General features: G+C 42.6%; 2 protein-coding genes across 2 annotated transcripts in view; both read right to left on the minus strand.

The window, feature by feature from the left end:
- TNFSF9 (TNF superfamily member 9) overlaps positions 1 to 13198 on the minus strand; it is a 14599-nt gene extending 1401 nt beyond the window's left edge. The window contains exons 1-5 of the mRNA XM_063929722.1: positions 13061 to 13198; positions 3392 to 3678; positions 2409 to 2637; positions 1399 to 1429; positions 1 to 61 (exon numbers count right to left, since the gene is read on the minus strand). The exon at positions 1 to 61 is cut by the window's left edge and continues 1401 nt beyond it. Of these exons, the coding sequence (XP_063785792.1) occupies positions 1 to 61; positions 1399 to 1429; positions 2409 to 2637; positions 3392 to 3678; positions 13061 to 13198 (746 nt within the window). The remainder of the gene's footprint in view (positions 62 to 1398; positions 1430 to 2408; positions 2638 to 3391; positions 3679 to 13060) is intronic.
- Positions 13199 to 14839: 1641 nt separating this feature from the next.
- LOC134934244 (E3 ubiquitin-protein ligase Rnf220-like) overlaps positions 14840 to 16607 on the minus strand; it is a 46431-nt gene continuing 44663 nt past the window's right edge. The window contains exon 11 of the mRNA XM_063929723.1: positions 14840 to 15614. Coding sequence (XP_063785793.1) covers positions 15543 to 15614 — 72 coding nt within the window. The 3' untranslated portion in view covers positions 14840 to 15542. The remainder of the gene's footprint in view (positions 15615 to 16607) is intronic.

Below are 16607 nucleotides of genomic sequence, written 5' to 3' on the forward strand. Positions count from 1 at the left end.
AAAAAGGTGTCGTCCATATTATTTTGGGTCCACTCTACTGTGGTATTGTTCTCCAGCACAACTAAGCACAAAAAAAAACAAACAGAAAAATTATTTTTAGATATGTTGTTATATGAACTGTCCAGGCTTAAGGGGTGACACTTCTTAATTTGAGTTGGTCTATAGTATTTTAGATCATTACGTTGTGTGCAAAATAACTTAGTGGTCTAACGCCTGATTAGTGGTCTAAAGCCTGATACTTAAAATAGAGGGGTTTTTTTTTTCACTGCTGGTGAAAAAATATGTCCATAACGACTCTTAAAGACCTGCATCTGTATCCATGGAAACAAACTGTGGACTGTACTGACTGTTTCCATGGTTACAGGTGTTAATAATACTGAACGTCATTTATGAAGTACAAGAGACTTAAAAGAGGGAGTATTGCAATAGAAGCGGGACGGATTGTAGTTCCTTAAAGAAATAAGGTGGGTATGATCACACCATGTCATTCTTGGACATATCTGTATTTGTGTTTCTTTGTCTAATGAATGGCATATTGAACTAAACAATGTGCTGTGTATCGCTAGTGAGGATGGTAACTGTATAAAATCCTCTATAATAAAAGGATAACGCTGCTCCTCCCCTCTATGGGGGGGAATTCAAGTGTTTTGCGCTCCGTCGGCCAGTAGATGGCGCCTGACGGAGCAATTAAATTGCTGTCGCTCTGTTCGGGCACTCACAGCCGCCCAGCGCTGACATTACGGGGGGTTTTTTTCCGTCGTGTTGACGGACTGGTAACTATTATGGAATATGGAAACAGTCTGAAAAACTAATACAGGTTGAGTATCCCATATCCAAATATTCCGAAATACGGAATATTCCGAAATACGGACTTTTTTGAGTGAGAGTGAGATAGTGAAACCTTTGTTTTCTGATGGCTCAATGTACACAAACTTTGTTTAATACTCAAAGTTATTAAAATATTGTATTAAAGGACCTTCAGGCTGTGTGTATAAGGTGTATATGAAACATAAATTAATTGTGTGAATGTACACACACTTTGTTTAATGCACAAAGTTATTAAAAATATTGGCTAAAATTACCTTCAGGCTGTGTGTTTAAGGTGTATATGTAACATAAATGCATTCTGTGCTTAGATTTAGGTCCCATCACCATGATATCTCATTATGGTATGCAATTATTCCGAAATACGGAAAAATCCGATATCCAAAATTCCTCTGGTCCCAAGCATTTTGGATAAGGGATACTCAACCTGTACATTAGTTTAAAGGGGCCACAAAAAATAAAATTTGCTTACTCTAGTCTTATTAAAAACTACACACTGTAATATATAATGTTTATCATAATTAGCATATGAATTAGCTTGCAGTTACAGATAGTTATTAGGGTTCTTCTTACCAGTATCCATCAAAAGATGAGAACTGCTTTTCTGTAACAGAAATGAGAAGAAAAAAATAGTTCTATATTAGACACATTTGTACTATGATACGTATATTGTACAACCATAGCACATGCAGGAGCTTAGGAAAGTACCTAAAATATAATGTTAAAACAGCAGAATGTTACATGATTTCTCTGATTGGGGGGGGTGGTGGAGGGAATAAAGTACCAACCAAAAGGCTCCGAGCTGTCATTTTTCAAACACAGCCTGTAAAATGACAGTAAAGAGCTGATTGGTTGGTCTTTTATCTCTCTTGAATATTTTTCTAAGTTCGCTACATCTATCCCATAGGGTGATAGCCTTGAACATAAGAACATTTACTGACCCAGTTACTGTGAATTGTCCTCATAACAAATAAAAAAAGTATTTTTTTTAAATAAATTATCTAGATTGAAATGACAACCAGGCAGATGGAAGTTTGGTGGTTAAGTGGCAGTAATCCCATGGTTACCTCTTAATAACTATTGAATAGTACCTGAAGAAATACATACTATATACAATATTTTCTGTTATTGAAATATACATCCTGGGATGTCTTAGTTATCTTCAGCTGATTGGGATTTATTTATTAATTATGGGGTCCTAGAACCGAAAATTATAAATTCTTATCTCCACTATTCACGGAAATAAGAAAAAGTCATTGCTGGAATGTATTAACAGGAGCCCGTCCCTGCGGTATGTTAGCGAAAGGATCGCTACTGCAAAATTGGTAAATTCAGCAAAAAGCCCCAATAGGTTTCTTTTGTGACCGAAAATCTTTGTCCTGGACTCAAAAACAGTAATTTAGAGTCCTGGGTGACCTGCACAGTAAAATTGCATGTGCCAATACAAAATATTACTCATTGTCTCAGACAGGTAGAGATGAAGGTGAGTGTAAAATTGTTTAGTATAGGACTGATACATCCTTCTTTAAGAAATACTCAAAAGCTATGTAGTAGACCCAGAAGTCTAATTGAAGGACACTCACCTGTTGGGCTCCCCGTTTGATGGCTCTGGCACTGTATTCCACGAGTGGTCTCTCCCAAGCCAAGTACAAGACACAAAGTGACCCAACTACAATAGTAAGCAGTACTAATGAAAAAACAAGGCAGTAGTCCAGGCAGCGGCATCTCCTTTGCGTGGCCCCTGGGTTCTCTGGGTCTTCAGATCTTACTGGAGTTGACATGGTGGTCATAGTGGCAGATGAGATTAAAGCACTTGTGAGAGAGATGTGAGAAGTCTGTGTCAGGGAGTTCTGGTGTCAGACGCTTATATAGGTGCTTGCACAGAGAGGAAGTTTGGCTGTCAGCTGGGGTTTCCAATACATAGCAAAACCATAAGAACACAGTGGAGATTTCCACTATGTGACTGAGAGAGAGAGAAAGAGAGAGAGAGAGGGGGGGGGGGTAGAGAAAAGGGAGGAAGGAAGGGAACGAAAAAGAAAGAAAGAAAGAAAGAGAGAGGGAGGAAGGGAAGGGGAGAGAGGAAGATGTGGAGGCAGAGAGAGAGAGAGAGAGAGAGAGAATGAGAGCGTGGAATGGAGAGAGAAACAAGGAAAGAGAGACAGACAGTGGCAGAGTACAGGAATAAAGAGTTTCCTAAATGTCAGTAGAGATGATGATGATGATGATGCTATGTTAGTGATATCTCTTTAATTAAAATATTACATTTTGAAAGGACATTAGTGATTGTTGGGATTTTCCTAACCATCTGTAGTGTTCCGCTTAATAATAATAATAATAATAATAATAATAATTATTATTATTAATTATTATTATTATTTATTTATTTATTTATTTATTTATATAGTGGCAGCATATTCCATTATGATTAACAATTGGAAACAAAACAGTAATAAAACAAGACTGGTTAATAACAGACAGGCAGAGCCGTAAGAGGGCCCTGCTCGCAAATGTACAATCTACAGGGAATAGGAGCTTGATACATGAGGATAATAAGTATATTGCAAACGGTCCAGCCAGATTGCAGAGGTTCTTAATGGGATTGCAGAGGTTCTTAGTGGGATTGCAGAGGTTCTGAGTGGGATTGCAGAGGTTCTTAGTGGGATTGCAGAGGTTCTGAGTGGGATTGCAGAGGTTCTTAGTGGGATTGCAGAGGTTCTTCTGAGTGGGATTGCAGAGGTTCTTAGTGGGATTGCAGAGGTTCTTAGTGGGATTGCAGAGGTTCTGAGTGGGATTGCAGAGGTTCTTAGTGGGATTGCAGAGGTTCTTAGTGGGATTGCAGAGGTTCTTAGTGGGCTGTATAATCCAGTTACACAGAATTGTTGGCCTGGAGTCAGTACTTAATCTCTCAATTTCCTTCTATGGTCTTACCTCTAAGCCAAAATAGGGGTGTACGGACACTGCCAGATTTTCCCAATCCCCACTGGACACTAGGATACTACTTTTAAGGACATATTTATCACAATCCAAATTTTTTATGTAGATTTGCTACATTTTTAATGTAGATGTGCAAAAAATGTTATGCTTAAATTTGCAAAGTGAAAATACACATTTCCATTTGAAGTTAGCAAGTCCTTGCTGGGAGACGGCCTCTGATCCGGCTTATGCTATCACCCTGCTTCCCAGCTCAGAATCTGTGGGCAGTTTGTGAATGCATGGCCTCGGGTCGGTGCATGCAACAGTGGAGGGGGAGGGTCAATGGAGGTGGATTCGGAGGAAAAGGTACTATAGGCTACTGGGACCAAGATCCCGGTAGCCCATAGTTTGGGGCAAAACGAGGAAGCCACATGCACTTTTAAATGATTTCTTTTTAAAACCAAAAACACTATCTCTAAAACATCACTCTTTAATCATGTTTGCACCTAATATGAGGCCTGATTCAGCAGTGGATACAGTTTTGATTCTTTCGCAAAATTGGCAATGGATTGTGGTATGCGCATCGTAGAACCTGAGATGCACTGTGCATGTGTCTTTATGGTCTTATGATGGATTCACAGTGTGGTGTTTGATTGCCAGTTAGATACCATTTGGGGTGGTAACAGGGAATGAAGATTCAAATGTAGGGACGTTGGCGTAGCTTTGGATGTTCATCAAAGTGACTGCATCTTTGGATGCAGTTACACTGGCCCCAGCAGCTTATTTGTTGCCGACATTCTGAACAACCATAGGGTTCCTCTTAAGTGCAATGGACTGACCTATGTTTCTGATGTTTGTCCGATGCAGCCACATAAAACTCATTTGTTAGCTACCAAAATGACTGGAATGCTTTTCAGGTTGCTTTAGCACCCATGGGTACTGCCACTGCAGGGAATAAGAAAAGTCAGAAGGCACTTACTTGCTCTCAACTACTAGAATTGTTGAGGAGCTCCATCTGCATAAACCATTCCCTGTGATAACAATCCTGAGAACTCCACAAGTTGATTGCATCCTAAATTATCAGCCCTACAGTATTATGAGGCCCAGAAGATCTTGTTAATAATTCAGTTGGTTTTCCTCATTCCAAGAAGACTATTAGCAATTTTCTGGTGAGTTGAGCTACAGTATACAACTGCTTTGGTGTTGCTAGACTGGATTTTAGCTGTCATTCCTCTCAAGACATGAAGTCCTCTCTCTAATGCTTAAAGCCTGACATAGCACCGAAGCTTTGTCTACCTGGGGCCAAAGCAAACAAAGCAAAAAACATTAACACTGCACACCCCTGAAGGTTTGTGTCATTGGTCACCAACATCCAATCTCAATGTTGCAGGTTCTCCACTGTGCACACATCTGCAATCTTTAAGGTCAAAACCATCTTCCCCAGAAACCTCATGCAAAACTAAACCAATGTCTTTTTGTAAGTCAACAAAGTCTTCACCAAACCCTTCAATAAAAGATTATTGTCCTCTGGGAAAATTGCCTATGGTTCATCGGTGCTGAGCCCCAGGAAAGCATATGATGTATAGGAGTAAAGATCTAAGTACCCTACTGCATTTTCAGGTAGAAAACATTCACATTACTCACTCTCTAGTTTCAGGCAGTGAGTAAGATGCAGTAAGATGTTCGGAATTAATCTGTTTTACCACATGGGTCTTCATCAGTGCAAGTAGGGAAACATCCGCCAAGGGAACCTCCTTGTGAAATTAAAAATGTCAAATTTACTTACCCCTGTTGTTGCTGGACAGTTGTCTTCAAATAATTAGCAGACAATAATTGTGTCTGTGTTTTGGGAATGTCCCTAACTGGAACTTTATAGTATGTTTTACACCTGTAGAGGGATAGGCCCAGTGTCTTCCACCTGTATGATATGTTGAATGTCAACCAGTCCCTTAGCAGAGAGTTTATGCTACCACATGAGCAAACCTATTAGATGGGCTAAAACAGACTCCCAACTGACTTTTCAAACAATTGAATTCCCCCCTATGTCTCTATAACTACGTTACAATTTTGAGGTAGGATACACTGCTGGTTTTAGCAATTCATATTGCAAAGCCTGGAGCAGGTAGAAGATGCAGTTTGGTTTATTTTTGTACAGATTTTGTTTCCTTTTTATTTTTCTCCATAAAGAAGGACAAAAAAAAAAAGATCCTAAAAGGCTAGTTTGACAGAACATAAAACACATTAAAATACAGATGTACGCTGGTTTTGGATATATAATAACTTCGTGTTTTGGTTTTGCACAAACCAACCTCATGTGTGTTGGTTTTGTATCTGTTTTTTTTCAATGTGGGCCGGTATTACTAACCTCAGTAACATTCATTTCCAGTCAGTTTTGACCACCTCACAGCTCACGATATTGTTTTACTGAGAAGGACTTGTATCTTCATGAGAGGCTGAAGAAGATACCTTACTGACAGTTGCAGAACCACCACTCATAAATAAAGGCCAAGTCTTGAGCCTTTCCTTGTCACTGTTATGTTTTTTGTCTTTTGCAGTAAACTTTCTCTTTATTAGAGGTGTTTTTTTTCTTTACTACTGTAAAATATTGTTTTTTATTTTATTTCAGATGTCCTGACTTAAACCTTCTATGCCCTTGGGCATTGTCTTTAGTAGATGATGTTGAAGGACTAGTATTGTCATGACTGTTGGCAGCAGCTGCAGCGTTAGTATTTGGTTGTTACTCTTGCTCTTCTCTTGACTAATCATCCATATCAATGCACACACACAAGTTGTACAAACAAAAGAACAATTTTTTAAACTTTTTTGCAAATGCTAGCTCACACTGGGGGGGAGTTACAATGCTTATATTTATGTGAACAAAGGCACAGTGGGCTACAGCACACAAATGTTGTACAAGCAAAAGAACAATTTTTTAAAACATTTTATTGCAAATGACATCTCACACTGAGGCAAGTCACACCAATTATCTTTATGCGGACAAAGTCACAGTGAAGTACAGCGCACACAAATTTTATAAAACAGAACAGTTTTTAAAACTTTTTTTTTACTTTTTACATAAATGACTACTCACGCTGCGGAGTTGCAGTGTTTAAAATTTTATGTGAATGCATTGCGTTACAGCCTATGGAGTCACGTGCTTATATTATTTATGTGAACGCAGTGCACCACCAATGTGACACACTTAGGCAATAAATGTAACTAAGTTCCTGCACTATAAAAAAAACAGTAATAAACAATGACTTGCTTACTGCCTGTACTGTAATCGAGCTCCATTATTTGCCAATATGTCTTGCAGGAACAAAAATAAATGGTAATACATGAGAGCAAATGGCAATTGTCCTTTTACTCCAAAACACTGGAAAACAGACAATGGTCATTCAGACAAATTGGTTAAATCCATTTGATTTAACGAATTTATCTGAACAATTGTTTTTGTCTGTTTTCCAATGGTTGATTGTCATTAAATCCCATTCATTACCAGATTTTCATTCCCTCCGGACAGATTGGCCAGATATATCTTTAGGTGTGTGAAGTGAGGTGAGTAAAAAATATTACACTTTAATGTCTGGCTTTATGATGGAATTTTCTACACTATGGGCCTTAACCCACTTCAGTTGCAAAATTGCAAATCCGCGAATCAGTCGATTATCGGACATCTGCGCATGCGCAAAGGCCAAAATGCATTCACAAAGCTATCGAAGACCCAGCAAAATGCGATCGTACAACGATTGCCAGGAGTGTCTGTTTGTGGGCGGTTACATGGCGTTTGTGGGAGTGGTTGAGAAAACACAGGCATGTCATAGCCCTATTTGGGGCATTCAGCTGACGTCAGCTGCAATTGCTGCGATTAAGAATATAGCACCGCTGCGACTGCAGCCGCGTATATCCTGCATCTGCATGGGAATTGTCGATAGTACTTGATTTCTGTGTATGTATCGTATTTATGTGAGATTATAGGTACATTCAACACTAACTTCAATCAGGGACGTGCAGTGAGGCAAATAGCTGTGGAGGCACTGGGTACAGTGTCGGACTGGGACATGATGGGCCCACCGGGGGAATGCAGTTATATGGGACCATACTTAGGGGTGTGGCCAGCCTACAAAGGGGGTGTGGCCAGCCTCCACAGAGGCTTGAAATACACAATAGTTTAGTGCAGTGTAATGCAACATATCTACCATGTATAATACAAGTGCACAGTCTGGAACCTGATCCCTAGAGGATGGAGTGGGCCCTCAGGCAGTGGGGCCTACCGATGGTTTCCCTGGTACCCCTGTGGGCCAGTCCAACCCTAACTGGGTATATGGTTACATGTTTGCATTATACACAGGTGCCGCAGTATATACAGTACATGTGGGTATTATACACAGATAGGGTTGGACTGGTCCACAGGGGTACAGGGGAAATCCCTGGTGGGCCCCACTGGAAGGGGACCCTTCTCCTCCTCTAGGGGTCAGGTGAGTTCTGATCAGAGATGTCTGGAAAAGATAGGCAGGGGGGAGGGGCACTGCCTCACCTGTCATAGACTTTTTACTCCAGAGTTTTGACTATAAAAATGTATTAGAACATACAGTACCACCCAACTGTCCTGATTTTCACGGGACAGTCCCTTTTTCCGGGACTGTCTCGTGCCAAAAACGGAGGCCCCAAATTTCAATGGCGTGTGCAAATGTCGCATCCTAGACCATATACAGGTTGAGTCTCCCTTATCCAAAATGCTTGGGACCAGAGGTATTTTGGATATGGGATTTTTCCGTATTTTGGAATAATTGCATACCATAATGAGATATCATGGTGATGGGACCTAAATCTAAGCACAGAATGCATTTATGTTACATATACACCTTATACACACAGCCTGAAGGTCATTTAAGCCAATATTTTTTATAACTTTGTGCATTAAACAAAGTGTATCTACATTCACACAATTCATTTATGTTTCATATACACCTTATACACACAGCCTGAAGGTCATTTAATACAATATTTTTAATAACTTTGTGTATTAAACAAAGTTTGTGTACATTGAGCCATCAAAAAACAAAGGTTTCACTATCTCACTCTCACTCAAAAAAGTCCGTATTTCGGAATATTCCGTATTTTGGAATATTTGGATATGGGATACTCAACCTGTATATTTATAATATATTCCTTGTATTTTTCGTATACTTTATAAAACTCTGGCGTATACTGGAATATGACAGGAATTCTCTGCCTCACCTGCCTCACCTCACCGCACGCCACAGACTCCAACCTACATCATAATCATAACAATGTCTAACACATTATTTAAAACACAAAGGAAATACAGCAAGTGGGAAAGCGATGTACAAATCACGCACCGATTTCCTAATCCCCCCCAAAAAAAGGAGGAACTGAAAAGAGTGTGTTCAAAGAAACGGTCAGATAAGACATTTCTCTTATACAGTTATAATACGATGTACTTGTACAGTGTTTAACTGCTTCAAGGAAACAGTGGGTACTTTTTTGGAGCTTTTGGAATTTTTTCCTGATTTTTTAATATATTTTTTACTTTTTATTTTTATTTATTTTTTAAATTTCTTCTACATGTATATGTAATTACAATTGTGTATTATTTACATACTTACCTACTGTATATATGAAGTCCAGAGATGAGATACAGATAGGTGGAGATGGAGGCGGGGCCAGGCCACTAGCGTCATTAAGCCATGCCACCTCGCTGTACAATACAGTGACTAGCGCATATTTGCATAGGGGTGGGGCTAAATAATGCGATTAGCATAGAATTGCACCATTAAGCCCCGTCCCCTTAACAGGGACCGCGGATACATTGTATTTATCTCCCCATTCTGCCCAGTTCTTTAGGAAGTGGGCAGGATGTGGAAGGGGTTCCCACTCTTTTGGGGGTGCGGGGTACTGCCTAAAAAATCAGGTGTCTTCCGCAGGTTCCAGGAGAGTAGACAAGTATGTTTAGTAAACACATTAAGATGTTCTTTATGCAGATAATGTCGATGCCCCGCCAAAATCACGTATGGACATGTCCTTAATCCTTAAACATCTATCATTTTTGTGCCATATGGTGACACATAGAGCGACTTAGATGCACCAACATAGTAATTCCTGCACTTTTGCATGAATTTAGTCTCTTACATCGTAGCTGCATCCAAAGTTGCTTACAGTGTACGTACTCAGGATTAGTGTTGTTGTTATGAGTGTTAAGTCGCAGATAAAGCACAACCATGCATGGTGCAGCGCACTTGATTCAGTCTTGTGGTTTGGTTTCTTACCCTCGTTAGTGTCTGAGTCGCACACAGAAGCTGCATGTAGTGCCAGTGTCCAGGAGACCCGTGCGTTGTACTTTTGTTGCCTAGTGTTCCGAATACGTTACATCATTTGTACAAAAGTATGTGACAAGATGCATGGCGTGCCAATCAGGGCTATTTGGTGCAATGCGGCTCATCTACCTCTTCAAATGTACTACGTCCATCTTCCCTCTCTTACACGCTCTACACTGGCTCCCCTTCCCCTTTCCAAATCCAATTCAAGCTTCTCACACTCACAAAGCCCTCAACCATTCTTCTCCCATTTATGAATGTGACAATATGTCCCTTTACACTCCCACCCGCCCTCTTCTTTCCACAAATTCATGCCATTTCTCCTGCCAACTGATTACTTCCTCCTATTCCTGCCTCCAAGATTTTGGCTGTTGTGCTCCCTACCTCTGGAAATCTCTACCTCTCCTGATCCTTGCTCCAGCTCCACACGCCTGGTATGTAGTTTAATATTTTTGACGATGGATTTCTCTGTCCCCAAGTCCCTAGTACCTCCTAAACGGTGGGACTCTCTAGTTTTTTTTTTATCACATTGAAAGCTAAGAAACCTATTTCCAGGAACTGGAGATATCTGCAGTCAAGCAAGATGCCTTCCCATGGGAAAAGAATGAATATTAAGCCCACTCTGCTATCCTCCCCTGATTATTAAACTCCCCCCTACCACCCTGGAAGTCACATTCTGGGGGCCCCTTCATTCAGCCCAATGTCCCCTCTATAGTTTGGTGTTCTCCCTCCCGCCCCATCTCCCACCATCTGTGCAGTAAAGGAGTAATTAGCAGAAATTACTGCTCCAGGTCCTACATGCTGAGTGGAAAATAGAACACCCCCTACTGCCCGCGGGACATTATTATTACATTTTATTTATAAGGCCCCACAAGTGTTTTGCAGCGCCGTACAAAGGACAGTACAGGGAGACAAAACTTAACATTACAGTAAATAAATATCAAAAATAGAGTACAGATAACAAAGAGCACCACAATTCTCAAAACATAATACAGCTTAGATGTAAGTATCGAGGGAGTAATCATCGTACTACTTGGGGCTGGTGGCCATAGATGGAGATGAGCCTTTACCAGCAGGAGAAAAAGCAGGTAAAGATGGTCGCTGAGTAGGAGGGGGCTGTGAGTGAAATGTGTCGAGAAGAGGGCTTTGACAACAAGTTGAAAGAGGGCTCTGCTCTGAGGAGCTAACAATCTAGTAGGAAGGGGCGACAGACAGATGACACGAGGTTCAAGCAAGTGGGAGGTAGCCTGATGGCACGATGTAAGCAAAACAGAGATTGTCAAGGCATGAGGCAGGGGGATGGAGGAGCGGCCTCCGGACCAGGTTATGAATCGTGAGGGTATGCTTTGATGAATAGGTGGGTTTTCAGTGCCTGTTTGCAGCTTTGCAAGGTCGGGGAGAGTCTAATGGAGCGGGGGAGAGCGTTCCACTGAAGGGGTGCAGCACAGGCAAAATCTTGAACTTGAGCATGGGAAGCAGTGACCTGGGGGCGGGAGGGAGTATGAAGGGAGAGGAGGTTGGAGATGTAGGGAGCAGTGGAATTAGAGATGGCCTTGTATGTGAAGGTGAGGAGTTTGAAGAGGATTCTGTATGGGAATGGGAGCCAGAGTAGATTTTGTCTAAGGGGAGTGGCAGATGTGGAGCGGTGGGAGAGGAAGATAAGCCTAGCTGCGGAGTTGAGCACAGATTGGAGGGGAGCAAGATGGGAGCAAGTGAGGCCAGTGAGAACATTGCAGTAGTCGAGCCTTGAGATAACCAGTGAGTGGATGATGTTTAGTTGCACTCTGAGAGAGAAATGGCCTGATCCAAGCAATGTTGCTTAGCTGGAACCGACAGGATTGTGCCAGAGGGACATCAAAGCTGCCACTGATAGCACCCCCCACCCCTAACACTGGAGGATGGGTAGGGGCCCCAGTGCATTGCTTTGCCCAGGAGCCTACACTGATGTTAAGATGGCCCTCATGTGCTTTTCTGTCTTTTAGACTATCTTCTACTCCAACGGCACCAAACCCTCGGTTTTTGCCAGCCTGATGATTATTTAAGTGTCCTGTCCCCTGATGCAGCAATGTTAATATACTGTGTACTTGTCCTACATTGTTTATCCGTTTTGTACTGTAAGTCATTGTTTTCTTGTTTGCTCATGTGTTTATGTACATTGTTAGGTGCTGCAGAACCCTTGTGGCACCATATAAATAAATAATAATAATAATATGAGTATAGGTGCATGTGGACACATCTGTAGTTACTATTGCGAATAATTCAGTCCTGAACACAGACATAAGAGTAGTAGACCCAATCAGAAGACAGACCTATGCAGTCATGATACATACCACAGTTTATCCTGCATTCAGCTACTTCTGTGGCTGGGGGTCAGATCTTGACATTCAGCGCAAAAGCCGTGTGACCCAATTTGTGAGATTTGCAAAAAATGTTTTCTCGAGCAACGAACAGAAATTGCCTCAATGTAAAGAGTCCACCTCAACTATCCTGGCCTGCCACTGATGCATACATGCCGACACTCTGGCCATCCCCTCCCGCAGGAAGCAGCCAGGTCAGCACAAAGTGGGGGGCGCGGCACGAGGGGGCATTGCGGGGGCATGACATTGGACCGTGGCACCAAATGGGGGCAGGGCCAGGGCACGACAGTGGGATCACATCATCATGGGGCCACGATGGTGCGAATCAGCGTGAATCACGTCATCAGCCCCCCCCCCCACTGGACTGCGGTGGAATGGTGGGGACTGCAGGTGGGGGGTGTACGGCCAGGATACTTTAGTCCAGTATGTAGAACTACTCCCACCAGCATGCCCTGACACAGTGTTGATGATGAGTATTTCTACAACAGGTTGCCTTCCCCTGTTGTAACCTCATTACACCACACTGCCGGTCAGTGACATCACGACTGACATTATTTCAGGAAATAGAAAGTGTGTGAAAGTGAGAGAGTCTCTGCTTTCTGCTTCCATGAGAAACGTCTTTTTCACCTTCCCGCTCCGAGACTCTATTGCTGCGATCACAGTTTTGTGGGGTATTTTCTTCTTTTCTCTTAAAGCTGAAACCAGCCATACATTCTGTTTCTCAGGGTTTCTTTTCTCCATGACAAGAATAATGATCAGCGACATGTATTGTTAAGCGACAATAAAAAAGAAAAAACTCACACATAAACAACAAACTCTTTAGCGTCTGTTTAATCAGATTACACAATCTAACTCAGTCACTCGGCTCTTCTAGACTCACTACCCTATCAATATAATTCAAAGATCTCCCTGTTTCCCCAGTATCAGTAAATTAACCAACATGCTGCATTGTAAATTACCCAAAACATCTATTACAGATAAAATAAAAATATTTCTCCTGTGGGGCTCAGAATTATACCTCTTTTATACCAAATATGACCGGTCGCACCCCGGAGCTGGACACGGGAGCTTCCCGGACACAACCCGCCTCAGGCCCCTCTCTGCGCTGTTTTCCAACCCAGCATATTGCTGGGTTGGTGATGTTGCCGGTGGCGCGGCAGGGGGCGGCGCTTGGAGATCACATGATCTCCACACTCCGCCCGTCCATACACTGTGAACGGGAGCAGGGTTGCATCGACCCGGCTTCCCGTTTACAAAGCACAGCTTGCCGGGTTGAACCCGTGTTAAACCCTGCAAGCTACTCGAGCTGGAATACCAGTTCACTGGACCTGGATTATTCCAACTGGGACCTTTTTCACCGCACAACAACATGGGTTATGTGTGCTCATGTGCAATAACCCATGTTAGAAGCTGGCGGTGTAAAAGGGGTATTAAGGTGGGATGTATTAACATACATCGCCGCCCTTCACCGCTCATCGCAGCGATGGTGATCGCATATGTACTAACATATGCAATCAACATCGCAATGCGGTGACGGAGGCCCCCCACGATACCTTTGAGGTATCACCTCCCTGTTCTCTCCACACCACACACCCATGCTGGGAAGCAGCAGTAGGCTGTTCCCGGAGCCTCCTCCTCCCCCTGCAGCCGGAAGGACCTCCGGCTGCATTGCTAGGGGGTGGAGGAGTTTACTTTCCGGGTCCAGGCTTCCTGGAGGAAGGTATGTTGGGGGGAGAGGGGGTCGGCATCCGCGGTAGGGGGCGACGGAAGCAGCAGATTGCGGCGGCTGGTGATAAGAAGCACGTAGGCTTCTATAGGGTATCGCCATCCAAAGATGGCGATACCCTCATGGGCGAAAACACGGCGGCCGGGTGTTAGTACATACGAAAATGCAATAATAAAAAAAACCAAAACGGGGGTTTTATCGCATTTTCCCTTTAGTACATCCCTTCCTTAGTGACCTGCAGTGACAACATAATTTCAGAGCCTGTAAGCGACACCCGCTAAGTGGAAATAATAATACAGATGTGTCCATATATCACTCTAAATAGCCCCAGACTGTGCGACTTAGTTGCACCAAGCGCCACGCCAGAGAATCGTTTGGGCCACAGCTTAGGGACAGCTGGACAGTGTCAAAAAGTGGGATTTTTCTGCTGAAATCGGAACAGTTGTGAGGTATGCTTAACCTGCATATTTAAACCAATTCCTTTCCAAAACGTATTATTCTACGGAATACATATTATATCCCGGCTGTCGGGTTACCGGCAGTCACATGACTGCGGCATCCTAGCATTAAGGATCCCAACATCGGAGGGAGTAAGTATTGAGGACGCATCTGTATATAGTAAACAGAGTAGAGCAACACAATATAAAATCTATATTAGAATCGGACGGCGGGCGGCTGTAACACTTCTCCACTGCCCACTAACGACAGCCACTGGAAAAGGATATGTAGTGACAAATGAAACCATTAACTACAGTACCAGAATATTTCTCAATAATCCAGGAGATATATTTACAAAGAGATGGCTTTTGCAAGCTACCACTTCTCAGCAGGCTTAACCTCAAACTTTAAGGCGGCGCTAATATCAATTGCAAAACACTTCAGGCTTCGAACCTAATATTAGTAGTACTTCAGAGCAAACCACCGGAAGGCAGCATCTTGCAAGATCTACTGCTTCATAAATATACCTCCAAATCCATTTTACAATCAAGCTGTCAACCTGAGGTTCAGGGCAGTAAGAGGCTCATAGTTGCCACCAAAGAAGAGAAAATGTGGTTGGAATGTTTCTCTAACAAGAGAAATGTGACATCTTTCAAAGAGCCTTAGCAATGAAATAATCCCCCATGCAGAATGAGTCTGCCGGGTCTTCATCTATCAGAACTTGGAGTAGAAGAGGAGTAGAAGAGGTCGCCATGTTGGTTTCTGCTCATTTCAGTGTGATGTGGGTGATGTCCAAGGTAAACTCCAAAAAGTACAGTGGGAGCCAAGTTGCAGGGTCGTTGCCCAAAATCCATGTCTTAATCCATCACTGCTGACCACGAACTTCTTGGACTGGGTTCCAATAGTCTACTTTGTGTGTCAGTCCATGGGAGGGTGCTCTGAAGGTCACAAGTATACTCGGCGAAGGTCACTGGGGGATGTTATTGTATTACACTGAGGGCACAGCTTCTTTGTTCCCTGAGAAGAAGATAATACCATTAAAATGTATTAGTTCCTCCAAACTACTCTCTCTAACCTCCTCTCTCAGCCTCTCCCAGTGGACTGACTCCTCTACTCATCAGGAGGGCCACTGCCTTGATCTAGTATTCACCAGACTATGCTCCATTTCTGAACTCACTAATACTCCTTTTTCCCTCACAGATCACAACCTCAAACTCTGTGTTGCTGAAGTCCTCTAATCCTCCTCAAACCCATAGAAATATTAGCACAATTAATCTTCAAGAACTTTCCACCTCAATCCAACAACTGCTTTCACCTATTTCTGCATTCATCTCTCCTGAGATGGCTGTATCACACCTGAATAAGGCTCTAGAACTAGCCCTTGATGAAGTGGCTCCAGCTACCCATCACACTCCACGTAGGTCTAGATGTCAACCACGGCACTCTAAATTAACAAGACAACTGCAAAAACTCACACGTAAACTTGATCGTCAGTGGCGTAAATCTCGTATTTCAAGTGACTTCCTCACATATAAGACTGTCTACCACTCTTATAGAAATGCCCTGGACACTGCCAAACATATTTCCAAACTCTTATCTCTGCTTAAGCCTCTAACCCCAAATGACTCTTTAATACATTTAAATCACTTCTGACTCCTCCCTCACCTACCCCACCAGCCACTATCAAGGAACAAGATCTTGCTTCCTACTTCAAGGAGAAGATTGATAAGATCCGAGATGAAATGGTATGCTCTTCGGCAGCCAGTGACCTGCTCAGTTCTTTACCTAAACCCTCGTGCACTCTCTTTTCATTTGATCCCACAAATGAAGATGAAGTATCATCACTCTTCTCATCCTGCTTCTCTACTACCTCTCCTCTTGATCCTTTACCCTCACAAATAAGTAAAGCTCTGTCTACGGTGCTAATCCCTACCTTAATTAACATCTGTAATCTCTCTCTCTCTACTGGTATATTTCCTTCACTCTTCAAGCATGCAGTGATTACTCCCA

The sequence above is a fragment of the Pseudophryne corroboree genome, chromosome 6, assembly GCF_028390025.1.
Source record: "Pseudophryne corroboree isolate aPseCor3 chromosome 6, aPseCor3.hap2, whole genome shotgun sequence".
Taxonomy (NCBI): Eukaryota; Metazoa; Chordata; class Amphibia; order Anura; family Myobatrachidae; genus Pseudophryne; species Pseudophryne corroboree.